Source organism: Vanacampus margaritifer, chromosome 6 (assembly GCF_051991255.1).
Source record: "Vanacampus margaritifer isolate UIUO_Vmar chromosome 6, RoL_Vmar_1.0, whole genome shotgun sequence".
Taxonomy (NCBI): Eukaryota; Metazoa; Chordata; class Actinopteri; order Syngnathiformes; family Syngnathidae; genus Vanacampus; species Vanacampus margaritifer.
In genome coordinates, this window is record NC_135437.1 from 12,881,009 (window position 1) to 12,908,195 (window position 27,187).

The window sequence follows — 27,187 nt, forward strand, 5'->3', positions numbered from 1 at the left end:
TCTCTATTCATCTCCCCCCCCCCATTAGTTTATCACTTATGATTATTATTTTAAACCCTTTATTATGGTCTTGCCTGGCACTCCCACCGTCCCACGCGAACATGGTCAAGCTCCCGCAAGAGTTTCATAGCAATAAAATTAAATAAGGCCTGTAACTTCTCCCTAAACTAGGTATGTGAGTCACTTCTTCCACTTGTGTGTATTGGCCCTTCTATCATGTCAGGGCCGGCCGCACACTCATCCATGGGTTGGGACTTGGGAGTCGTCAATTTTCCATCATGCACTGCAAGGCGTGTTATTTTCAGCCGCCAGAGGGCAGTCTCGTTCTGTATTAAGGCTCACTCCTATCTGGGTTACAAATGGAGATGATGTGGCAGGATACATGAAATTTATTAAAGGTGCTTAATGCTCATCACAGAGTCAAATGTAATAATATGAGGAAAGTTTGCTGTAAAAACTAGATTTTATTTAAACTAAAGAACTATAGTATTACACATCATGCAAAAATATATGGTGTCCTGTACTGCTTCATGACCACCGCTAGAGAGAAGTAGTGCAGCAAAATGCAAGTATCTTGTTCATTCTTGACCATATGTTGATACATTGCAATTGATGGGGGGTAGTCAAGATTATTTCCAAGTGTTTTTACACACTTTGAACTATTCACTCTGCATGTGTAGTTTATGGTGCTGTGCGAGTGAAACAGCTGGCTGTGCTAACAGCGGGAGATGTCATGCATTCTTGTGTTTATGTCTTTCAAAACATACAGTAAATGTATTGCCAGGGACGCTGCATATTACAAACATGTAAAAAAAAAAAAGTATTGATTAATCAGTAACCGATCAAATATGAAATTATTCGCCAACTTTTAAGAATTTAATCATTGATTAGAGCCATTAATTGTCCAAATACTTGGATTTCAGCCTCTCAATGTAATTATTCTGATTTCTCTTATCTTTCCTGAAAGCATATGTTATTTTATGTGTTTAATCAAAATAAGACATTTGCAAACATCTGCTTCACTTAAAAAATGACCGAACCTGTAACTGAATTCATTTAAAAAAAAAAAGATTGCTTTGTTGTTTTTATCACTAAACATTGTCAAATAAACAGCAATAAATGGTTAATATATTGTAATCTGGGAAACATGGTTTTGATATACTTTTTAAAAAATACGTTTAATTAAAAAATAAAATTACGAATATTCAATTATTCAATGGAATAATTTATAGACTAATTGATTCTTAAAAAAAATGATAGTAAGAGCCCTACATTAATTTGCTATTCATTTATTCTTTGGGAACTGGTAGTCTTCCAACTATTATTTATCACATAAAATGAGTTATGTAATTCTTAGGGATGGATGGGTAGATAGCAGTGAACATAAATTATTAGCACTTGAAGTATGCAGTCTAAACACACACACACGCACATGAATGCATTTATATTATGAAGAGACATTTATTAACAGTAGAATACATCACCATGCCAAAGCAGCAGCAGAGCTTGATATCCTCACTTGGAATCATATATTATCTCTTTATTATCATCAGCTTCTCATATTGCATGAATAGACTTAGTTACATTATTGTTCAGCTCAAATCGTGTTTCTCATCTGCCACAGTGACGATGGTAGATAAGGCTTAGAAACACTCAAAGACGACATACTGTTTTCATGTGCTGCACACTTGTTTCTATATACATTGTTGCTTGGTATCGTGTTAGCTGGTGTGTAGATGTTCGAATAAATGTTTTTTTTTTATAACCCCCTTTAAACAATCAGGTAATTGTACACTCAAAAACAGTATTTACATCTTTAATGTTGTGTACTGTGCGCTGACCATGGGACGAGACATTACAATGGCGACAATAGCAGTCACATGCACTAGCACGCCGTGTCCTCAAACATGGAGAATAGTGTTTGTATTTACATCATGTCCACAGCTACATTCCAGCTTGTGCGTCATAGAAAGATTTGGAGAATATTTAATGAAGCAATACCTAGCGAGGGAGATCGTGTTATTGCACAGTGCGCATCATTGACCGTTATTGCCAAATATATTTTTGATATTTCCAGTCCTAAAATATTTGTGATAATACACTTGGTCCAATAAAACAGCCAGACGTTGTAATAAAGAATTATTTTCACAATGCACATAGGAGTACAAGCAATAAATATACAGGTAGCAGAAGATTATATTCAACGTCGGAATAACTTGTCGCATTTCATGCACGGAGACGACGCGTTTGAAGAATGCTAAGGAACGCCGGCAGGAATCTGCTGAGATGGACAGAACAGAAGCATACACCACGTCTTTTGTTTGTAAAGCTTATCTATGGCATAGACACACAGATGAGTACAAAATGGCTTCTTAAATAAATCTCTATCAGGAGAAAGGACATGGGAAAAAAATGTGAGACACTCCCTTTTTGTAAGTCATACAGTATTTACATGTTTGTAGCTACATATTTGCGGTGACGTTGCGTTGCTCCCAGTGTCGTGCAGTGCTCGGGCTGTCGTCTTGTGCTTCTGTCCGTCCACTTCGCCTCCAGTCGCGTTCGTGCCGTGGACATTAAATTGTCATTGAACTCGCAAGCCCATAAAGCCCCCGAGTGTCTACGAGGCGGGTTTGTGTGTTCACTCTTGTGCTATTTGACACTTAGTGTCTTCGAGCAGCTGAGGCCAGCTGAGATAACATGACCCGACCATCCGTTGTGACACAACACTCCTCAGCGCGGTACGCCCGTGCACGGAACACAGCAGCTGGCAGTTTGGGGCGGAAGAAATATGCTTTCAAGCCAGTCACTGTGGAAAGAGTCTGGAACTCAGTTAATGGGAATAGCCATGAGGGACACAGAATGAGAATAGGGAGGGTGCTTTCAAACAAGGTTTATGGGTCAGACACTGCGGGGGGCCCGTTCCAACTCGTGGGTCCTCCGGTTGCGCCCCTTTTGCCTCTCCTGCAGGTGTTTCCACTTGGCTGCCAGGCCTTGATTGTGCATGTGGCTGTGGGTGTTCAGCACAGCCTTCTGTTGGTGCTGCACCAGGTGAGCTTTCTGCTTCTTATGCTTGCGCTCCCGCTTCCAAACCTGCTCGCAGAACTCATCCACGCTGTTCAAAGTCGGGTGATTGACCAAAGACAGGAAGTCTCGGTACCACAGCTTGCGATTGGCCGTCTCCGTAGGCGGTAGGAGGTCCCGAACCGACGCGTTGGCGACGGCCTCGTCGTCACCGTGCAGCAGATCCTCAAGTCGCTCGGTGTCGATCACCTCCAAGGTCACCTTCAGAAGTGTTTGCATGAAGCCGTGCTCCACAGCTTGGCACAGATAGATTCCAGTATCTTTCTTGTTCAGAGTGCGAATCAACAGGCCCTGCTCTGTGCAGATAAAACGCTCCTCTGATTTGATCTGTGGGAAAAAAGAAAATGTTCAAATAAGCAAGGTCAGTATCATGTGACACTGAAAACTTTAACAATTTGTGTTTTCTATGCCTGGATTTACACGGCAGGACCAAGTGTCAAATTCCAACTTAATGCCTGTAGGCTCTGTGATTATTTTGAATGTCTACTTTTATGTACATTTCAAGTCAAACATCCAATATGGCTGTGTTAACACTGTTGGAACGCACGAAACAGTGTGAACCCACAAGCAAAGCAACTTGAAACATTTAAAACTAACGGTTTGGACAGTTCTCACAAACCGTTCCACCACTTGTTATCCTATTTATCTGTACTTAAATGTTTAGAATCACACAATTCTTACCAGTCCTGACATTAGCTCACCCAAACAAGTGATGCTGACTGGATTGCCACATTGGTGCGAATGAAAAAAAAAAAAAATCTTTCTTCACTTCTTAGAAAGTCAAATTGTATTAAAATGCAGACTTACAACTTTGAACAAGATGATTTACTAGCCGTACAGTTCAAGTTAAAGGGATTACATCACTGTATTTTAAGCCCTTCCACAGTTAACTATAGGCATATAATGATTAAAGCTTACCTTTGACCCCGTGCCAATGTAATTTTTAATGAAATATTAGGTGTTTTTCCAGTTATTTTTCTAACGGGGAAGTAAAACGTCCGGTTCAGTAAAACCTCGCCTTTCTTCGTGCGGTTGCCGCGCCACCGGCAAGTTGTTTGCAGTCTGCTGTTGGGGCTCTGCGTTTGAAAATTCCTCTAAATGGCCACGCAAGCCACCAATTCTTCAATTAACATTTGAAACAAAATGGCTACTTGCCGCAATAAATCGAGGAGGAGGAGGAGGGGAGAAGAGGGAAGAAGAAGAAGAGAAAAAAAAAACAGAGTAGGTTGCAAACCAGGTACCTGCTGCTTACAGGGCGGTCACACTAACCACTACACTATTTGTTCAGTTAGGTTTGGAAGCGCAAAGGTTTTACTTGTAGTTTACACAAGTGTCAGCCAGAACCTTTTCTGAGATTTTAAGATGGCAAATTGTCATTGCACTCTGGCATTGCAAATGTGAAGGATAATTGATTGCTTTAAATTCATTTGGACAGAATGTTTACTGATAAAGGCTACTTTTGTTACTCTCCAATGGAGGTCTCAAAGAAAGTGGGCATGCATTTAGTCCGCAGAGGCGGTGCGGTTGTGGGGCCGCACCTAATGACGTCAAACAGTGACACCTGATCGTTTTCTTAGGTTTGGAGGAGCTGGTGCTTGGAGAGCAGAATAACCTAGAATTTCTCATAAAAGGGCGAATAGAGGAAAACACCACTTCGGTCACGTTTTTGGTGAGGAATTTGCATTTTAACATGGCTAAAAGCCACGTTTTCAAATTGCTGTCCCGTTAAGTCAAGTCAAGTCTCTTGGATACCAAGTCTAAAGTCATTTCAAGTCTTTCCCAAGTTTTTGGCAAGCAAGTCACAAGCCCAAAAAATTGCAACTCGAGCCTGACTCGAGTAATGTCATATGACTTTTTAAAGCCATGGTTTACCTTGAAAAACACCAGTAACCAGCCTAGTATAAACCACCGATCGGTGCATTTCTCTGAGGTCCAGTTCTCATTGACGGATTATACTCATATTGACTGATATCCCTTGAAAATCATAAGATGCCTCTTAAAATAAAATTGATACATATTAGATTTGTATATCTTATTTTCATTTTATTGGGACAATATCTGATCCAAAGATGTCGGAGTTCTTGCATTTCCCTTTGTATTTACGCCTCATGACGCCTTACTTGAGTCACTTGAACCATGCAGTGTAAATCCAGTCTTTTATTTTCTTTCAAATAAGCTGTGCAAACAGCATCAGGCTATAAAAGTATCGAGGAATTGCCAACCTCCTGTTTGCGCTCGTCAGGAGAATGCTGAAACTGCCAGTAAGTCAGCGCTCGCTGCGACTTGGGGCTGCACTCGAGGAAGGTGCTGCTGTTCTCCACACCGTAGACGCTCTTGTCCTCCAGGGTTTTCTGCTCGCTGAGTTCATCTAAGACAAATAATCAGAGCGTATGCTGTAAATCACGTGTGTTTATACCTCACTTCATACCTCATAACTCACTAGACTGACTGCAGTTGAAAAGCATAAAGATGTTCGGCTAATGCTGGAAACAGTCCATGATCCAATTTTGCACAATGTGAAACACATGTTGCTGTGTCAACTAAGCTCTGCACTGTAACATTATGTGGTCATTTTACCTAATTATTTTTGATGGGACGTTGACGATGACGACGTTCGATGGGAAAATGTCCAAAGCTAATCTGTCTGTACCTCGCTAATAACCGAGTGCTTAAGTTTAGTGTTAATACTAGACTTTATTAAACTTTTTAAGATGGACTACCACCTACTGTCAAAAATGTACAAAAGCAAAAGGCATGCTGTGTTATTGCCACTTTAGAAAAGTCTTCCAGTGCAATCCAGGCTACCGTATATGCTTCAGTGAATTTCTTCTGTTTGCTTTCATCCAGTTTCTGCAAATGCAAATACCACTAAAAAAGCAACGTAACACATTCATTTACATTTCATCGCACTCATTTAACTGTATCAAATTTCAAATTAAAAGCACATTGCGGAAATACAAGCGCAGTTGTTTTTCAATATACGACTTGATATTTCAAAGGAAGATGCTATTAATCAATCATACTAAAACCAACATATTCAGTTAAAGCTTAATTATCATAATTGCTGTACCGTGCTGCTGCAGATCTGAACATTGCGTAAGAGGGTCTCCATTCCTGATATCTTGTCTCCTGGTACGCCTGCAGAAACACAAAGAGCAGTCAGCAGTGACCTTTGCACTTGTGTAGATCGTGAATCCCGAGGTTGGAGCTTCACATGGTTGTGTTTGTAGGAAAGATGTTTTTTTTTTCAACATAAGGTTATTGTTGAATGTCAAAATCAATAAAGCCCGTGGAGCTTCGTGTGGGAGTAAATCTCACAAAAGAAGCAGTTTTTCACAAAAACCTACTGTCTCTTGTCTAATTCATACTAACCCCAAACATCAAACACCACATTGGTTCTTATAAGGATAGAACACCATCAATTCAAACAACTCTTTAACTCTAACTTGACTACTGAATTTGGGTATGAAACTAACAACCGTCTTACTGACCATCGCTTGACTCATTTCTGTGATCACCAACAAGTTTGCGCTGAGTTAAAATGCATTTGTTTGTAGTCATTTTAAGTACACGTTTTGTGTAGTCTTTTGTGCTGTGTGCAATGCTTACGTTGTGTGAACGTGTCTATTTTCGTAATAGCCTATCATGAAAATACGGATAGAGTGATAATTTGGGAATTTTTATGACTTAATTTCTAATTGAATCTCTTATTAAATTCTTCAACCTTGTCATAAGATAATTGCTCAAATGTAATTGCTTCTTGGCATAATTAACCTTCCATCTGGTAGTTATCAGCTAAAATAATAGCAACTCTGTTTATATTCAAATTAAACACCACATATATTTTGGCAGAGAATGTAACACTTGGGCAAGGTACAACACGCAGATCACATCCATAGTCTCTGACCAGCCCTCACAGTTTTCATGAAGTCAAACTAAAATGTCAAGTATGCAATGTTTATGTTTTGAAAGTTGTGCTTTTTGTTTTGGTGGCCAACAACTTGTCTGTAATGTTGCCAGCTTTGCGACATCTTTGCTATATTTAGTGAGTTTTCCGACCCCTCTGGTGACTATTTTTCCAAAAATATACTAGCGACATTGCAGGACACTGGTTCTTGTGTTTGCAAAAGTATTTCCTTATTATTGTTAACACTAGTTGCTAGTCTGTCTGTCTCTATATTAGGATTAGAGTCCCCACTATGAAAGGATAGAATGAGTTATGTTGTCACGACATGAGTTAGCAGCTCATCAAAACAATTTAATATGTTATATAACTGAATTTAACTCCCGATAACTCTTCCAGTTTCTAATGCGGCCCCTTTGGAAAATTTACTAAAATCCCTGGTTTAGTTTGTGATCGTGAAAGACGTGTCTAATACCTCTTCGCCATGGGAAAGTATCTGGAGCACTCGGCCCCGTCCCATGCACAGTAGGGGTCCCTTGCCAGGCAGCATTCAGCACACGCCTTTCCGTAAACCTCACAGCGATGCAAAGGCATTTGAGACACACCCATATCTGAGCCCAGGTAAAGTTGTTGCTGCACAGATAGATCACAAGATATGATTTTTTTTTTCCAAAGCATCAAAACATGGATTGTTTGTGGCTAGATTCTAAACATTTGGATTTGTGAAGTGAATGTTACTTTGTTTTTCCTGAGCAAAAATTATGGGTCTTTATATGCTACAGCTATACAGTTTACCTCTGGGAATCCAATCTGATGATGGGTTTTTTGCACACCTCACTTGTTTGTGCATGAAATAAGATGCCCAGTCAAATGTTTTGACTACTCATAGAAAAGGGTTAGTTTACTGAATGTACTATTAAGTGAAAACAAGTTGTTGAAATCAAATGACATAAATTAGTGTTTCTGAATGTATCTGTTTCTGTGCCACAGGGTGTTTTTCCGATTAATAGACAATTTGCCTTCTATGTGAAATTACTCTTCTGTTGATTATAAATACCTGCTTTGTTGAAAGCTCCATCGCTGTAATGGCTGTTGGCTTCTGTAACACGCGATATGGGAATCTTAGAAGACTCGCAGTGATAACGATAATCAAAGTGAGGTGAGAATAACTTACTCTAAAAACGGTCATTTCCTCCAGCAGCACTTCCTCCAGGTCATGCCACGAGCCTCTTGGGATGGATACCACTTTTAGAATTGTTCCTATGTCTGGTACAAAACCACAGTATTCATTACGTAAATCGGCTTACCAAAAAGTTACATTCTGAACTCTTTCAGTGACTTGTAGTACCTGTGCCAATGAACATGACGTCATACTGGCCGTCTTCTGCTTCTACTTTATCCACCACTATCTGCGTGAACTGATAGTCCACGTCAGTTCTAACAATGATGGGTCTGTTGTTGATCGGGTAGACAGGATTGAACATGGCCGGGTGACTTCGGGCAAAGACTACGACTTCATCTGGAAGGTCCTTGGTCGTGCCGAATCCTCCGAATGTCTTGCTGGGACACTACAGAGAAAGTGAGTCATCAATGAGTCCCATTCATCAAAATTTGATTTATTTAATTAAATTTGATTTATTTAATTCTGATTAATACACTCACTGTGCCGGGCCTTGGGTAAGGAACTCGCCCTTGAAAGGGCACCCACTGATAGTTGGGGCCGTCTCTATGAGCGTACGGACCCAGGAAAACTCTGCGGATGTCAGTCATGCTGTACATGCACACCGCTGAACCCTTAAAGATGTTGCTAATGGTATGGAAAGAACACGTTCAGCTGTGAAATCAGTAATTACAATAAAATTACTCCACAGTCAGCCCCAGTACCTGGATGTGGTGAATACCGCATAGATGATTGGGCTCTTGGGATCCTTGGTGCTGATGAGGAAGACATCCTCTGAAAGGCAAAACAGAGAGCAACATATCTTAAAGACATTTACAATTAGTGTACTGAATTGTGCCATTTATTTAGCGGCAACTCACGTAGTTCATCAAAATGTGTGTCAATGCCGTTACTTCCTGGCACAGAGCAGACGAGCCGAGCCTTCAAGAAGGTGGTCCACTTATTCACAAGACTCCTGTGGCCCCCGAGGTCGTTCTGAGTAATTAAGAGCAGGATTTTACATCTCAACGCCGTCGATTAAGCATCTCCACATTCTGTAAGGTGTATGTGAACCAATCAGTACTACACAGTAAATTACATAGAGTAAATTTGACTCTATTTAAAGTGGGACCAAATAGACTCAGTTTTAGAGTGATATTTACACTTGGAAGATAGTAAAATAAAGAATTGGGAAAAAATAAAGGTCACTCAAGGGTTGAGGAACGAACTCATAACCTTCCGCTTGGGAGACAGCCGATCTACTCCCTAAGCTTTGCCGCTCCTGTTGTGTGTTAGTGTATCTATATCGCTAATGTTAGCTGGAATCTTCATAACTCCAAGACCAAAAACGATTTTTTTGGTCCCCTCTTTGATATAGGCAAACATTAGGAGGGGCATAGCTCAGGTTGTAGTGTGGCAGTATCCCAAGCTGAAGATCATGCATTTGTTCCTCAACCCTTGAGTGACTTTTTTCCCAATTCTTTATTTTTACTCTCTTCCAAGTGTAAATGTTGCTCTAAAACTGAGTCTATTTGGTGCCATTAAAAATCAAAGTCAAACTTACTCTAAAGTCAAATTTACTGTACATAATTGACTGTGTACTAATTAGGGATCATAGTGGTGCCACTGAGATCATCTTTGACTCCCAGCTTCGGGTGACATTTCTCTCAGGTTTTTGTCATATGGGATGATTGTACTTTGAAAAACAAAGCGCACTCTCTAAATCTAAATATAACCATAGACAACAACCTCTGAGAGCAGCCATTATGCAAGCCTCTCAGACACCAGTCAAGTGTACTTCCCCCCCATCCCACTGTATGGAAGCCCCTTCGCATAATGGAGTGTGTGAGTGAGTCTGTGTTGGAGGGCCTACTATTGTTCATACTTTGCAGAGCTGACCAATTCGAGCATGTGTGGCTTTCCCAGCGTGCTCGCCATCAATGGCGTTCTCTCTGAAGAACAGGTAGATTTTATCATCCTCCGGGTTGTCGCTCTCTGGAATCAGATGGACACCAACGAACCTGGGATCTACCCCACATGTAGAGAGACGCACATTAGGCAAATACAGGTACACAAGTGCACATGATTCATTTAATAATTGAGGGTTGTGTTAATCTACGAATGCATAGTACACAATATTTTTTTTGTTTTTGCTCTCAAGTGACACATGTGGATAACGGCAGTGGAAAGGGAAAAAAAACGGATGGAATTGAACATCTAAATAAGGTCTTGTCTCAATTTGTTTTTGTGTCATCTTTGCTAATCCTGGTGCAGAACGCACAGATCTGAGAACACTTTGAGGAAGGCTGCGTTTTGTTCTAGCATGATAGTTCACAATTTAACTTGAAATGGGAGTTGTGTCTCACCATTCAACCAGCGGGAATCATGCTGCTCTGTCCTGATTGGGTGATGCTTTCCTAAGGTGCGGAAGATGGCAAAGTCCCGTCCCATGAAGTCAGCCGATGTGCCCGCGTACAATTCCCCATCTGAGAGCACAGGGTGAGAAGTGAGTAGAAGCACAATGGTCTCTTTTAATGGAAATCCTGAAGGGTGTATTTTCCTATTGAAAATGTCCCAAGATGACAAAGAGATGGGGTGTGTTGGGGGTGTTCATAATAAGGTGTGGGAGAGTAAAGACAGAAAAATAGAGATGAAAAGTGACAGGCTGGAAGGCAGCCATCTGTCAGGTTAAATGGTGCGATGTCACAGATAGTGACAGCCAATAATTGGTGACAGATGACTGTCTGGCTTTTTGTTCACCAAATACTGACCACTTATGGCAACACAATAGCTGAGAGTGTCATCTGCGACAAACCAGCTCTCAAAAGGAGGTATCCAGACTGAAATAGTTTACAGTCCTGTCAATAAGTGGTTCCCAGTGTCTAAATAGCATACAAAGCATATCCACTTGCATTAAATGACAGGCTAGCGCTCAGCATTCATTTTTCACATCAATGAAAGAAAAGGCGAGAGGGTGTTTCTATATTTTTTCGACATGTCCGGGACTCACCGATCAGCATGGACGCAGTAAGAAGTTTTGGATCGTAGGGACTTTTTCCTCTGCCGTTTTCAATGTGAGGCAGGAGTCGAAAGATGCTGTCCTGAGTGGAGAAAACACAAAGTTGCTCTCTGTGGATTTTGGGGATTAAAATTCACTGCATATTGCAATTATTATGGGTATGTGTGTCCCCCCCCCGCCAAAAGGCAGTTGATTAGATGAGGTGTATTTGTGTAAACCTCAAGAGATATTCAGTCCAATGACCTCTTGAATTGCATTTTCCCCTTTGTTTTATATCAATCCTCTATTAAATAAAACAGCTTTGTGTGTACTTATCTATACTCAAAACCTCACTAAAATTTGCACTTTTGTTCATTCTGCTAAATGTGTTTATTTGGTAACCCCAAAACTGCTCAGCCCTTGAGCCGTTTTCAGTTGGCAACTTGGAATTTGGCAGACGTGTCTATTATGCGCAAGCACACCAAATGTCTCAAGAACACATGCTCAAAATGTGGACCATTTTAGAGTATTAGCCAATTCCAGGTATCCTTTAAAAAACATAAATTTTGCCTGATTCATGCTAAAGTTGAACTACATATACTAGACAGCCCTATGGTAGTTAGAATAAAAACATTTCTGCATAGTTATGTGCATCCATGTTTATGTTCTGGAACTTGTCTCGTTTGGCTCTTGCAGTTTATCTCGATCACTTGGCATACATTCCATTACAGTGGTAACTTTGTTTAGCTTTTCCAAAAAATTGAAAGCAAAGAACCATAGTAGACATCATATTGATTGTATTAATTACGCTGCTATTTGTGGAACTACAATAAATAGAAAAAGTAGTTTTCAGCTGCAATGATAGTGAAGTTATTTCTTTGACTGAATTAAAAAAAAAAAAAAACGTGGAAAATGTGAAATGTTTTGGTTTTTATTATGACTTAGTAACCTTGACATGCTTACAAAGCAACTTGCTTCCATCAAATACATACATGAGCTCCACATGAGTCGTATACTGTAGGTTATTAAAATAAAGAGTTCTTCCTACACCTTTGTGTGATAATGTATTAGTGATGAAGTGATTTTAAAAGCTATGCAGTATCACAGACGTACCTCTAATTTCTTGCCCACCTCTAGGTAGGAACACACTGGGTGAAATGCTCCTGTTCCACACACATAGAGGTGAGTCTGGTTGAATGGCTGCAGCACCTTGACAAAGTTAGCACATTCTCTCTGAGGAATGAAAGCAAAAATAAACCATCATTTCCGACTGTGCCAGGGCTCAAGCGGATATATTACGGTTGATCTGTGGGAAAAACAAACACGCGGCCAAACACAAGAGGAAAATCCAATAAGAGATTTGAGAACACACAGGACTGTAATCTAGGGTAATCCCACACAGAGTGCACAATGATGAGTCATGAATGTGTATGTAACTCTTTCACCAGATTGACATCTGTTCCCTTAGTCCACCTTCACAATTGTACTCAAGCATAATTCCCGCTTTCCCAGACATCCTTGTCTAATCGCAATTACCACAAATTACACAATTGGGCCGTTAATTGACATCTTCCATTAATTACCGGTGTTGACAAAGCAGCACACTCTGCATTAAACACATTGTCTCTTTACTTATGACCCTTCATTTAGCAGGCAGACATTATTATGCAGCTTGCATGTGACATCTGAATGTGTTTGTATCCACTGTCCTGCTGCCATATGGCGTATTGATTTCCTTGCACCCTCTTGCAGCACATGGCAGGCAGACCTGACCTCAAATGAAAGTAACTGTGTCATCACATATTAAAAAGGGCATCGGGGGGAAAAAAAATGTCACAAATTATGCATAACTAAGCTCATCTGGCTTTAATGGGCCGTGCGCAGACAGCCACTGACTTTTGCAGCTGTCACAACAACGGATTTATGAAAGTAGTGCAATGTTTTGCAAGTTTAAACATTGTCATCTGAAATGTAGTACACACGTACCGATTTTTTATCATCTTAGCTAATTTTTTGTTTGAGGGATCCCACATTTGGGCGATAAAATGAAGACTGACTTGTGAGTGTGCCACAGGGCTGTTGAAAAATACAAAGAATAAGTAAGGGGAAGAAGCAAAATCAGATGTTCACTTGCCAGGTATCTAATCTTTTTTTCCCTTACCATTTCTATTACGTTGAATACTTACTTATGAGACATGTTATTCAAAAACTAGGCACAAGCTCCTATTAATGTCCTGCAACAGTGTGAGCGTCCTAATTTGCTACTCTTCCCTTTTAATGCCACAATTACAGAGTCAGTGGCTCGGGCCAACTGTCTTGACCACAGAGAGTACATTAGGATTTGCCATCGTAAATATTAAACAGGTTTTACAACAACGATTGTCTGCCCTGACTATTTTGCGAGCAGATTGATCGGGGCTGAAAAATGTCTCCTAATTTACCCCACACAACAAGATTCCAATCGGGATTATACACTTCCGCAAAACAAACCACTTGTATTTGCCTTAAAAAAAACAAGGTGCCCTAATTGTGTAAAACTATCACAATTTTACATTTGCAAATAGCCAATAACAAGCAGCTCTCACATTACATTACTCTCACCTAACGTTATAATTGTGCAAGCTAATGATAACCTAGAATGGTTTACACTTCACAGCAGATTAACTGTATCATGTCATCAGGCCATACTTAATGATGCATGCACAGGAAGTCCGCCAACCTGTTTACCGGTTTGGTCACGTGACTTTCCGCATAAGGCCCATCGCTCAGGATAATCTTTCTGAAACATCAGAGTATTTGCTGACTTTAATTGTAAAGTGGAAAAATGCTGAAATGTGGCCTAAATATCGGTACGTAATTGAATCTTTGCACTTCAGTGTCGTCACACTTTTTGTATGCATTTTCTTTCTCCCAACTTTTTCAATACATTCTAGCATCCTTCTGTAACTCTCAATCTGTTCTTCTTCCTTTATGAGGGATTAAAAAAAAAGAAGCTTTGGCCCACTCTATTCATCTGTGCCATAATATTTAGAGATACCACACAAAGGAGTTCACGGTCCTTCAAATCCATCATACCATAGTCTTATCTGGCCAATCACCAAACTGTGAGCTCAGGCACAAACAGCAACATGGCCTGAGGCATCATATCATCTCAGTGTGCTTACATTGATCTTTAACTATGCCTTAGAGACATAGTGTTTTTTTTTTTATTATGGTCTCACCCTAACTTATAACAAGACAAATTGTTTTACAGTTCTGTTTCCAACATAATTGAGCTGAATGACTGAGTGAAGAGATGTACTGTTTGACGTCCAGGAAAGGATTGTTTTTCCCTCATCTAAAAGAAGTCAATAATCCCAGTGTAACCACGGCATATTCAGTGAATAGTTTTGGGTTATGATCTTTGGAACCACTTTGGTACTTTTGTTAAGGTATTTTGGTATGACTGCAAGGAATAGATTAGCTAACTGCAAATTGAAGGTTTCTGTAGTACAAAGGTGATGCGTAATGTGGATTATCCTTGAAAATATTACTATACACATTTTTCATGCTTGGTATCATAGAATTAGGTTGGAAAATGGTAATAGAGATCCACTCGGACTCACTCTTTTAAATGGAGCTCTTGAAAGCTTTAGCTGTGATTAAGGGCAAATGCTGGTATGAGTTGATGCTGAGATTGTGATCAGGCCTGAGGCAAGTATGCCCGTGTGTTCTCCTCATGATTGCTGAAAATATGAATGGTGTCATTATACTCTGTCCACAAAAATGTAGTAAAAGCTCTTTCCTTTACACTATTATCTAAAGAAGTGGTTGTTTTCAAAGTGGATAGATACGTCCATCTGGAGAAAATAACCATGAGTAAATTTAAGTTGTTTTTCAGGTAATGGACTATTAAAAATTAATTTGATTATCAGGCCTGTTTCTTGTCCTAATTGGAAAAATGCAGCTTCATTACCGAGAGATCTTTTCCAGCCCACTTGCATTCATCTCTCCTGATGGGAGACGCCGGCCAAGGGATCTGCAAACACAAACCAAACAGACCAAAAGAATCATTCCTTCCATGTGCATACATGCGTGTGTGTATACAGAATGGTTGAAAGGGTCATGGTGCGATTTGTTCTCCACTTTGTTTCAGTTTACTCTATTATTCATCCAGGCAGGTGAACATAGAGCGGCTATCGTGCCAGGCGCAGCATGTGATGGCGTGCGACAGTGCTGCCTTGTAATATTAATGAGACACTTTCCAGTCGAAACTGAACAGAAGAAGTCTGAGGTACATCAGGCTCTGATTGCAGAAATTCGGCCAGACATGACCCCGAAGGCTTTGTTTTACCTGTACGATATCGTTGCTAATGTTGAGGAGGTTGAAGGAGAAAATATGGTCTTTGGCTCCCACCACCAGTCTTCCTTTCTCTTCATCCAGCAGGAAGGTGTGGTAAGATGAACTGTTGAGTAGACCTTCGAAAGTCACAAGGTTGTTGGACTCCAGCATTTCTGCAGGGAGAGGTGCATAGTTTAAACCCACTGCAAAGAGATCGTGATTAAGATAACATGTTAATTAGTTATGGCTAATTGTAAGACGAATGCTTTGATTCAAGATGTTTAAGCGGTCTTCAACCTTAGTACATAGTCATAATTTGTTCCTGTGAAATATTCAAAGTCCGATTTGTTCAACCTCCGAAACATTTTTTTCCATAGGAAATAATGTAAATGCAATTAATCCGTTTCCCAAGCTCCAAAAACAGAACATTTCTATTTTACTTTACAGTATTTCTAATTTCATTTAATTTATATTTATGTAAAATTGAAAATAAAATAGAAAATAAATAAATAGAAAATAGAATGTTAATGCTTGCTTTAGTTCAGTGCTCAGTTGTGTATTTTACATTGGGCATATTGCTAGACTACTAAGTATTTACGGAAGTAGTCACGTTAGATACAACAGCGCGATTATCTTCTTCCTTAAATCCTCTGTGGTTCCTTCTGTTTTTCTTTGCTGCCACTGGCACTGTTGTCTTTCTTTGGGCCATGGCGAAGAAAATTGTCGTGGGAAAATCCAAATGGACTCACGAACGTCGGAGCACCTCCATATCACCTCCGTGAGTGTTCACGCTCTGGCTTGAAATGAGCAGTGCCTCACTAATATAGATTACTAACACATAACAAAGACATGATTCTCCTCAGTACAAGCCAGTGTACCATTAGAATACATTTGAAGATGTTATTCCAGGTTACAGTCACTTCTGTCAGTTTTGCCATAGAGCTGTGGTTTTCTTCAGTTTTCATAGACACCATCATACTTCAAAATAGTTGATGTTAGGAATTGTACAACTGGGCCAAGGAACACAGCCAGCAAAAACCAAGGATACAGTGCCAAGCTTAACTGAACTGCCCAGGTGATGCCAGCACTGTGAGCCAATGACCAAGTTGCCGGCATAGTGAGGGTCAACCTCACCAAAGCAGCCAAGCAGAACTCAATGCGCTCACAGTGGAAAACTCAAAGGAACATATAACATAGTAATATAGTCCACAGCTCAAACTGTAATATTCACAGTCTTACGCCTAACCACAGCTGCTATTAGGGCAAATTAAATATGGTTTGCAGATCACGTTTTGCTGTGTAATCGGAGGGTTTGCCAAGGCAACATTTGCTTTCACAGCGGAAAGCTCGACTTGTCTGACTGACGATGAGAGCCCTCATCTCTGCATATCCTGTGAGCATGCAATTATCACATTATAAAGCCATTTGTGTAATGCAAATGGAGGACACTCTCAACTCTGAATTGTTTGAGAATGTAATTGAATGATGATAAACAAGCTAAAACCAAACATGCTTTGTAAAGAACAAATCCTGCACCATGAGCACATTTTCCGTCAATTTATTTTACCACAATTTTGTTCAGATGTAAAATGTGCTGGTCAATACAAGAATCCACATACCCAGATAATTATAGCCAAGACCTGTAAATGTAATCGTTCTCGCTCCAAAATGATCAAATTTTAATATTAATCTTTTGCTGTCAATGCATATAAACAATCTTCTCTGCCAAGTATGCTCATGTTTATTAAACCTCTGATGTTATTGCGTTGATTTAGTTGGTTTCCGGTACCTCAGCACTAGTGGAGGATTTCTTTTAGACAGTCTCTAAAATGTAAAGCCAGAATGCTACATTATTTCTAAGCCCTCAGGTATGGACTAACCCCACTCCCATCATTCTCTGAGAACCTGATACCCAACTTCATAAATCCCAGAGGATTTGAAAGCATTCTTGAAATTGTGAAGCCAAAGGAAGCTGGAGAAACTGAGTTGTTTAAAATCACACCATCCTGTTAGTTATATATCTGGATTTATTGACCAGATACTATGGGACAATTGGGCTACTACTCACAACACAGTGAGCATCTATAAAAGTTTCTGCTCAATCGAGACAAAATTTGCATCCCAGATTTATGTTCTCCTCTGGCCATGGTGATCCATCACGGGTAAATGTGCTCACAGTAAGTCATTTTACTGACAGGACCGTAACACCCACCTGATCCATTTTCACCTTCACTGAGGCTGTGGTTGTAAAGATTGATTAGAATATCTATTACATATATGATGCAGTAATATTGTGTAGACGTTCATCACTTCCTGTTGAGTGAAGAGAACGGTTTTAGGGTGGGGGGGTTGCACCGACTTTATTATTCCCAATATTTAGAGATAGACATCGACTAGGCTCTAATCAAATGTCGTTCGAGTCTGTAACCAATTTTTCTTCTAAGCAGTGCAATTGTGCACAGCTTTCACCATCTCAGTGCATTAAAAAAAATGCAAAAATGACATTTTCAAATCCAAATCCATTTTCACATTTGCCTCATACACAGAAATTAAAACTTTTATTGGTTTAGGTTAGTGTTGGGGGGGAGCGGGAAGAAATTTTTTATTTTTTTTTTAAAAAAAAAAAAGACGGAAATTGCTGAAAGTGTTGAAAGCCTTTCAAACTGTATTGCACACTATGTCCAGTAATCATTGTCACACGGGCCTGGCTGAAAACGCCGACTAGGTTAATTCAACTAGTCTTGGGTCGTACTGCAGCTTCTTTCTATTAATATTAATGTTAAAGTACATGAAGTGTTGATAGGCAATGCGTGGTGCAATTCACATGAGTTCTTGCAGCGTCGAGCTGCCTCACGTCATCAATGCATGAGCCGCGAATGATCACACTTTAGCCGGTCTCAGCTGTAGCTAGTCATTTGGAGGCCCAGCGCAGATATAGTCAGAGCCCAACACTTAAAATAAACCTATAATAGCTCAATTAAGTCACAATTTGATACCCTGAATCAAAAACTAAACCTGCTTAGCTTCAGCAGCTGACACCATCGACTAGCTGTCTTGAGTCAATACCATCTGACTTTTTCAAAACTATTGTGAAATCTATGTTGAATTACAGCAAATAATCAACTGATCACTTCAGTCAGGCTAGTTAACTAAACCTCTTAAATTAGCTGCCGTCAAGCCTCTTCAAAGAAAGAGAACGATGAACACTTCCTTCTTAGCCAATTATAGACCCATCACAAACCTCCTCTTCTTACCAAGATTGTCAAGAAAATGTTTTTTAATGATTTGAAATGATGACAATTTAACACTGACGCAGTGAATGTGTCCGTGCTTGTCTCATTAGATCTCACTGCAGCATTCGATGCAGTTGATCATAATATACTCTTAAACAAGCTGGAATGTTGTTATAGTCCTAAATTGGTGCATGTCCAACTTGGCGGGAAGGAGTTAATTTGTGACGACTGGAAGTTTAGAATCTAATCAAATAGCGATGACGTGGAGTCCCTCAAGGGTCAGTCCTTGAACTACTTTTGTTCAGTTTCTGTATGTTACCTTTGGGTCAAACGCTTCAGAATTCCAATGTTGTCTCTCATAGAGACATAGATTACACACAGCATCAGTTCACTTAACGTGCTATGTCACAGTCTAACGTAAATTAACAACTTGATTAATTAAAAGTGCAGTTAAATCAAAACAGTTTTTGGCAATAAAGAAGAGTGTTTTATCCCTAGTCATCTGTTACATGTGTTCTATCAAAACCATACAGGCTCATACAGATGCTTGCATGTAGAATGTATCGCCACCTGCATCCTACAGCAACATACAGTAAAGATCAATCAGCTGATCCGTGATAACTTTCCATGGGAATAATTCAGTTAGATGGGAACAACTCAAAGCTAATCATCTAGGGAAAGACACTTTAAGGGTGTTGTGTGTGGTATGTCTGTTTATGGTGCTCACTGGGATTTGTGTTATTGGAAAGAAGGAAAGGATGTTTTTCCCGAATGGTTTGGGCCTCTACATGTTGGAACTAGTATGTCCCCTATGGTTAGCTACAAACACCCATTTTATCTCGTTCAACCTGCAATTTCAGAGCAAAAAATGGATGTACATGATTTATTTTTATGCATTCAAATGGGCCACTGCCAAACAGATTAACAGCACACAAGCAGGTGAATTGGAGGATGTGCCTCTTTTAACAGGTGTCAGCTGCCTGTGTGCCCAGTCGCTCTGATCTGTCCACCTGCCACCTTTTGCTTTTCACCATCTGATTTGCTCTCACTTCCTCAGTCGTGTACTTTCCTTAGCTAATTTAACAGCTGCTCTTTCTTACCCACTTCTCACCCGCTCTCACTCAGTCTTACTGCCTCTTCCGTCGCAAAGAATTTGTGAAAAACCAGAAATGGGAGGCCAGATAGAATTGATGCAAAGAATCAACATTCCCATGTGAGACTGATAAAAATAAATTATTTGACCCGACTTTCTCTCTTTCTCTTTCTTGACTGGGGGCAGCGCTAGTGTTATCTAAGTACTTCCAGAGAAACAGAAGGAACACATCTTGACAAAAGCCCACGTGTGGCATGTATTTATGAACCCTGATGCATCACTCATAATACTGATTGTGGGAGCGCACACATTGACAAACACAAGCAGAGCACATGCGTTTCATTTATGCCTGAGGAAATGCACCACAAAGCTTCATTAGTCGAGTACTGTATGTACTCCAGTACAAAGACGCTGAAATGCAGGAAATATCTCGGCTGCCTATTTTTACTTATTGCATGCTGGTTGGTCTGCTGCTAATCTGGGTGCACACGAGAATGTTGCAGATGTCGTCGTTATCATTTTTGCAGGATGCTGGCCTCGGGTACATCCCTGTGTCCTGAGCTGTTTTAAATCATATGATTTAGAAATATGTTTGTTTGCCTTCTTCAGTCTATCCTCTTGGCTATTCAATTCACATTCAGTTTTATAGGGTCCAAACAGATTTGGACAGCCAGTAAATTAATGTTATCATCTAGCCATAGTGAGGTAGCTGGAGTCTCTACCAGCTGACTTGAGAGATTGTTGTATATATTCTGGACTGGCTGAGAGTAGACTGCAGGAAAGACAACCCTTTGATAATTTAGTTTTCAATGAGCCATACATGAATGGTTTTGAAATGTATGAGTAGGCCAGAATAACTGTGGAAAACCCAAACAATGTCATTTCAACCACACCAGTCAGCTATGTTTAGGTATACAACAGAAAACAAAAACATACCACGAACTAAGTGAACCTGTTCAAAGTTTTACATGGAGCTGACATTTGCAACACAGAGTTCCGTTCCAACAGACTTAAGCCGTATTTGTATGCAAGTCAAAATGTGTCATAGTCTATCACTAACTGTAGTCAAGTCTTAACTATATTGTCTATGGAGAAAACATATTCCACCCTCAAGTTTCTTTACATGCTTACCGACCACTGTCGTGGGGCTTTTAGTAGTGTGTCAGTAAACAAGGAATGTACTAAATTGAAGCAGTGGTTTGTGCATTGCAGAATGCAGATCAAAATACATTGAATAGCAACATTGAGAATCCAAGATTTTTATGTTTTTCCGATAACGACGGACCTATAATCTGGGGGTCAAGGCAAGCTCTTGCCCTACTTACGACACACCAGCTAGTTAGCAATAAGTTTTGGTATCTATTCTCTTTTTCTCTCTCTCTTACTCTCTCTCTCACTCTCTCTGTCTTTCTCTCTCTCTCTCTCTCTCTCTCTCTCTCTATCTACCTATCTATCTAATCGTCGATTAGACAGATATCATAATCAATCTATATCTATTTTACTAAAGGACTATACAACCTATTCAGAAATACAAAGTTTGAACTGAAATTTGTGCTTGAAATTGCCGCACTGACAATGTTTATAGACGAGAAAAGTTTGCTGCTATTCACAATAAGAATTTAAGAAATTAAAATGTGGATTATATAAAAAAGGAAACCAATTATTCATTTGTTATCTTGTCATATTATAAAAAAAACAACAACTTTGCTTCATGTCTCTTGGATTAACCTGTAAAAATTGCTCCTCAAAATTAGAATGTTGCTTCTCAAATGAAGTCACTGATTAGGATAAGTGCTCCTAAAAGAGTTATTTTATACCTTGCTGAATGCTTTGTGTTGCCAGTTAATTCCCATTAATTTTTCAGTTTCTATTTTGGAATATTTCCAGGATTCCCCAGTTTAAATTCCGATGGGAATTTACTGGGAAAATTCCCACCCATTTATAATCTTAGCACTGTATGTCCTATTACTTCTGGCAGTACATCCTATAAAATTAAAGTAACATCTCATCACTCGTTGGCAGTTAACACCTCTTTTGGCTCATAAAGCATATGTATGGTCATTTACTTCCAGGATCATGAATTCAACGGCACTCTGTGAATTGTCCTAATGTCCATTCCTCTTGTTATTTCTCATACAGGAGTGCATTTCTTGAATGCTGTCACCCCGCTTAGACACTTTGGCATCACCTCGCAGCACGATTGTTGATACAGTTGGAACTTAACTAGTGTTTAGGTAGCCGTGGGGTATCGTTGTTATCTTTCCTCCTACGCCACTGACCTTCTGGCCTTCAACCCTCACTTCTAAAGATCAGTCAGAATCTTGTAGGTTTCAGCTGCATGTGTGTTTGTAAGAAAATTCAGTATGTATCAGATAGTATGTTTAGTGAGGAACTCATACTATGGAGGCAGTGGGCTCTTTGTGATACACATCTTAATGCTTCATTCGTACGAGGGAATCCTTTGTAGTCGTACGTACCCATATGCATTCATGCTGGTTGAGACCCGCATCATGTATTGATCTCTAGGGGTCAGAGTTCTTTAAGTTCAGCGCCTCACGTGCCGCTGATAATGCTGGATTGGACCATATGTCACTGTCAAGGAAAAACGACCTTTTGATGTCTCACTGTCAATAAGAGAATGTAGTCATTACAAATAGCCTGTTCATATGTTGTTTATTTATGTGTAGTCTGAGTTAATAACAATGATTTTAACTGAGTTGTGTTGAATCTATTGTATCATGTATCCTTTGGCATTCATGTCTGCATTTATTTATAGATACCGTTTATATGCAAAGCCACTGACCTTATTTTCTGCTTTTATTCTCATTCACTTTGAATACATAGAATGCATTTATTAATTTCATTTGTATTATCATCTACATAGACTATGTATTGATAGGCCTACATGTAGTTTTTTTGCTATGCTGCTGTTCACATTCACATCTGCATACATAGTAGTGATGTCCACTTATTTTCAGACCGACATCAGCATAAATGTGCAACTCTTGAGTAGTCTCCAATACCAAGTACGGATACCACTAGTACTTTTGTTAGATTAAAAAAAAAAAAAACACTGATAAATCTTTTTTAAAGAATGACATATATATCCCATTTTTCCTTAATATTTCATGAAATTAATCATTTAATTAGTAACTAATTTCTACTTCCTGATTGCAAAATGGCCACAAGACAGTGGCCAATACAGGTATTGTCCAACATTGCGAGTACCAATACCTTAAATTAAGGCTGGGTATCTGCCCGATATTGATACCAGAAATTGGTACTCGCCCATCTCAACTAAAACATAGTATTATTTATATACCGCTTCCCAAATACAGTATACTCTAGTATTGCCCTCATTCATATATGGATAGATAGATAGATAGATGGATGGCTGGACGGATGCACGGATAGGCAAATAGACAGATTGTCCACCCTGTTTGAATAAAATCTGCTAATTAATCAGACTAATTGCTGACAGTATGAATGATTCATAACGTGATAAGATGTTGTTCTCAGGTTAAACATGCTCATAATGTTGCTTTTCAGGACAGCACAGTTGTTAAATAGTGCCCCCCACAGGGGCTAATGCAAATGAGGGCCTCATTGAGAAGCGCACAATTAAATAAGCAGGTTGGCTTCCGCTGTAATGGAGACATCAATGCGTGTGGGCGTGCTTCTACCAACTGACAACGTGTACTTTTTAACTGACTGATATGCTCACAGGTATCATTAGCCATTTACAGATGGCAATGTGAACATGCACGCGTGTGTGTGTGTGTGTGTGTGTGTAATTATGGATCTCCCAGTGCTGAGCGAGGACTATTTCTCTTCGAAGGGTAAAGCCATCTGCTTAAACAGACCTGCACCATTCATTCCAAACATAATTGCCGCACGTTGTGGAACAGAGGGGGGAAAATGACACTTGGGAAGAGAAGAAATAAATGACACTTGGCTGGCAGGGAGTCGGCATCTGGCACCACTTTTCACGACGGGTACACACCGGCACACAGTGCTTTGTCATAATTTAGGCAAAGATAAGATGTTGAGAATGAATCTCGGACAGACTTGTGCAATGAACAGTTGAGTAGAAGCATGCATACATGACAGACAAATGAATCTGATACAACCACAACAGCATATTTGGGTTAGATAATTATCCTGATGACTTCACAGGATTATTGTCATTAAATCGTGCATGTGTATCTGAAGATGTTAAGTGTACAGTTATGTTTGTCAACAGTTGGGCTCAGTTTGAGCATTATTTCTCCCTCACGATCAGTCAGTGGAGGACCGATTTTCAGATGTCCCTGAAAGATCATCCTAAGTGATGTGATGTGGGGTGATTATTTTATATATTATTTTATATATTTATTATTATTTTTATTATTTACTATTTTATATTTTTCCTTTTTCCATTCAGAATTTTTTTTTTTTTTTATGCAAATCCTGAATTTCAGGTACACACATTTGTCTGACCTAATTTCAGCATTTTTCCTTCCTTGCGATCAAAATCAACAAAGTACATATTATTGGGTGTCTTATTTTCCTGCGGTGTGCAACATAGCGTTGGGCAGACTCAATTGGTATTATTTGAAACATAATGATAGCCATTCAGGAAACACTTGCTCTTGCCTGGACACAAATCAAGCAGCCACTGGTTGTGTTAAATGTAATTTAAAAAAATACCATACAAAAAAATGACTACGAAGAAGTTGCCACCGCAATGTCACCAGGCTGCCCTGTGGCACTGAGTCGCATCAATGTATTACTATGGTAGGCATAGTCATGTGTGTAGTTTACTGTGTTCATCTGACTACACAACACACTACTGTATAAGAGCAGTCAGAACACATGGCAATATTGATCCAAGTTAATCACGAGGTCTCTCACATACAGTATTAAAAATCCGTTAAGAGGCTAAAAATCATTATGTACCTCATGTTGGTCAAATAACCACAAGACACAATTCCAAACATGGCATTTATGCTGTAAATAATAATAATGATGAAAAAGAATCATTTAAACATATTATCACGTGCAGCTAATTCAGGTGCTAGTTTATTTTTTTAAACACATAAAAACAAAGAAATTGACCAAGTGAGGACAATATCAGAATAATTTCAAGATAGCGTGTAGGACGTCACGAGTGCACAGAACTCACCTTTGTACGAGAGTTTTAGTCGCGGGACATTGGCCTTGGTCTGCTGGACTCCGTCGCCTCCTTTCCGAAACAGAATCACGCCACAGGCCAGCACAAAGCTGCCCCAGAGAAGAGAGCCCATTGTCTTGAGGTGAGCAAGGCCAGCGGCGTCTGTCTTCCGCACACCTCTAGGGTCCTTCTACAGATCCACTCCAAAAAGTGTCCCGTATTTGTGTGGGTCAGTCTGCACTTAAATTGGGCCAGTTGAAAGCCGGTCCAAAAGATGAGTTTGCCAGTGGGGGTCACAGGTCACCGTAACTGCATGAAAGCCGGTCCCAGCAACAAGCCCAAGGTGAACTTATTAATGGAGAGCGGAGAAGCAGCAAGGTAAATCTGCCATCTGTCCTGCTCATTTAAATACCATCCGCGCCAAATGAGGGAAAACAATGTCCTGTTTGTGTTCTGCTCTTAATCCTTAGTCGTCTGTTTTGAGTTTTCCCTTTTATCCACTTTTTCTCCCTCAAATCTCCTCTTCCCGTTGCGCTTGCACAGCTCTTTCCTGTCCGCGCTGCACAGTGCAAGTGAGCACAGCTGAGGCAGACAGTGTGCACACAGTCAGGAAGGCAGAGTGAGAGTGCAGTGAAGGAAGGTGGGAGGGAGGGAGAGAGGAAGCACACGTTAAGGTTAGGGCAAGGCACACACACAAAAAGACAGGAAAGTATAAATATGGAACATGAAAGCATCCTACTGTTTATTGTTTTGTGGGTTTGTAAAGCTTTGGAAATATTTTTAACACCCGTTGTTCATAACATGAAGACAAATATTAAATGCTACATTGGGTTTCGATGACTCGGCCTGATCCCTTCTTCCGTTGATTGAAGTGACAATAATTTCCACATTATATCACTGGCCATAACCTGTGATTAGTTTTCCTATTTAATGATGCAAACAAAGTCTGGAGAGTGTCATGCATGCACTGTCACCATATTGTCACCCAGATTGAAATAATGCCACTATGTCATGCAGTCCAACACACTTGACTATTTGAGCCTGTTCTTAAAACAGCGACATTCTCTGCAGCACTGAGATTCTCTGGCAGGCTGCTCCACAAACACGGCTGCAAAATTGAAACGAGTCCTCGCCATGAGTGTGTGTCCTGAGCCAAACGACGCCAGTTACATCTCACGGGGGTTAATAGGTTAAAAGGAGTGATTTTAAAATCGGTAGATTGGTCTCAAACTGCTCTACTTTAATCTATGTAGTATTTTGATTATTTGGTTGCAATATCTTTGTGCAGGAGTATCTAATGAGGAGCTTTCGCTTTCCAAAAGGCCTACAAGTTGGAAATCAGTAAAAATTTCAAATGTTACCAGTGTGCACACTGAATTCTTGAAAAGTCTTACATTTTAATGTTAAAAGTTACAGCAATAAAAATGGAATGAACACTCCATTGCTTGGAAACAAATGTTGGAATGAGTGCAACCATCAATCAACAATGTTCTAGTTCATCAGAAATATAGCCATATTGACCACTTCTAATTGTCGTCTGTCATGAATGAATTTCGAACATCTAATAGATCCTTTCACTTTTGTCAATAGTGTGCCCTTAATGTGCCGCCATGTGTTCTCTTGCCATGCAATGTTCCTTATACCAATTTTCTGTCATTTGGTAAACTGGCTTGCTTTCATTCTCTGGTATTTAGACTAAAACATGTATTTTTACTTAGCTTTTAGAATACGGGAGTCTGGAATTAATTTTATTATTTTACTAAATTGACTTGCATGTGCCTGTCAGCAATCATTTTACTGCTTTCATAAATTTTCCTCTACTTCAAAGTGTAACTAAATATTTCAAAGGCAAACAATTGTGCGTATTTTGACAGATACAAGCAAGATTGCCAGGGTAGTTGAGTTCATTAATTAAGTCAGTACTGTTGTCGCAATTGTATCTCTTGGGTGCAATCTTGTGTCCTAAACCTGACAGAGCAACGATCTTGTTGACAAACAAGATGACTCTGGTCAGTCAAACCAGTAAATGTCCTGCCAAATATGCAGGGTTGTTGGTCAGTATGAAGCTAAGCACACAAATGCTGCTAAATGCTACTGAAGTACACGGCAGTGAAGAGTCTTGATCGGTCACATGCAACAAGTATTTCACAGTTTTAAAGTGAATGCTAAGTCACCTGAGACCAATGAATAAGAGATGAGGCCGATAAATCAGTGATGTAACTCCATAATAAAACAAACAAGTCTTA

The 27,187-nt window shown here is 39.7% G+C and overlaps 1 protein-coding gene across 1 annotated transcript; it reads right to left on the minus strand.

The window, feature by feature from the left end:
- Window positions 1-1,437: 1,437 nt before the first annotated feature.
- sema3ab (sema domain, immunoglobulin domain (Ig), short basic domain, secreted, (semaphorin) 3Ab) lies at window positions 1,438-25,524 on the minus strand. The gene is made up of 17 exons (XM_077568635.1): window positions 24,954-25,524; window positions 15,476-15,636; window positions 15,098-15,160; window positions 12,256-12,375; window positions 11,155-11,245; window positions 10,511-10,630; window positions 10,030-10,172; window positions 9,026-9,140; window positions 8,870-8,939; window positions 8,648-8,792; window positions 8,334-8,553; window positions 8,160-8,251; window positions 8,043-8,084; window positions 7,461-7,618; window positions 6,152-6,219; window positions 5,304-5,449; window positions 1,438-3,408 (listed from the first exon to the last, which is right to left on the minus strand). Exons 1-17 carry the CDS (start codon window positions 25,072-25,074, stop codon window positions 2,899-2,901), a joined length of 2,385 nt encoding a protein of 794 aa, XP_077424761.1. The 5' UTR covers window positions 25,075-25,524; the 3' UTR covers window positions 1,438-2,898.
- Between the last annotated feature and the right edge of the window lie 1,663 nt (window positions 25,525-27,187).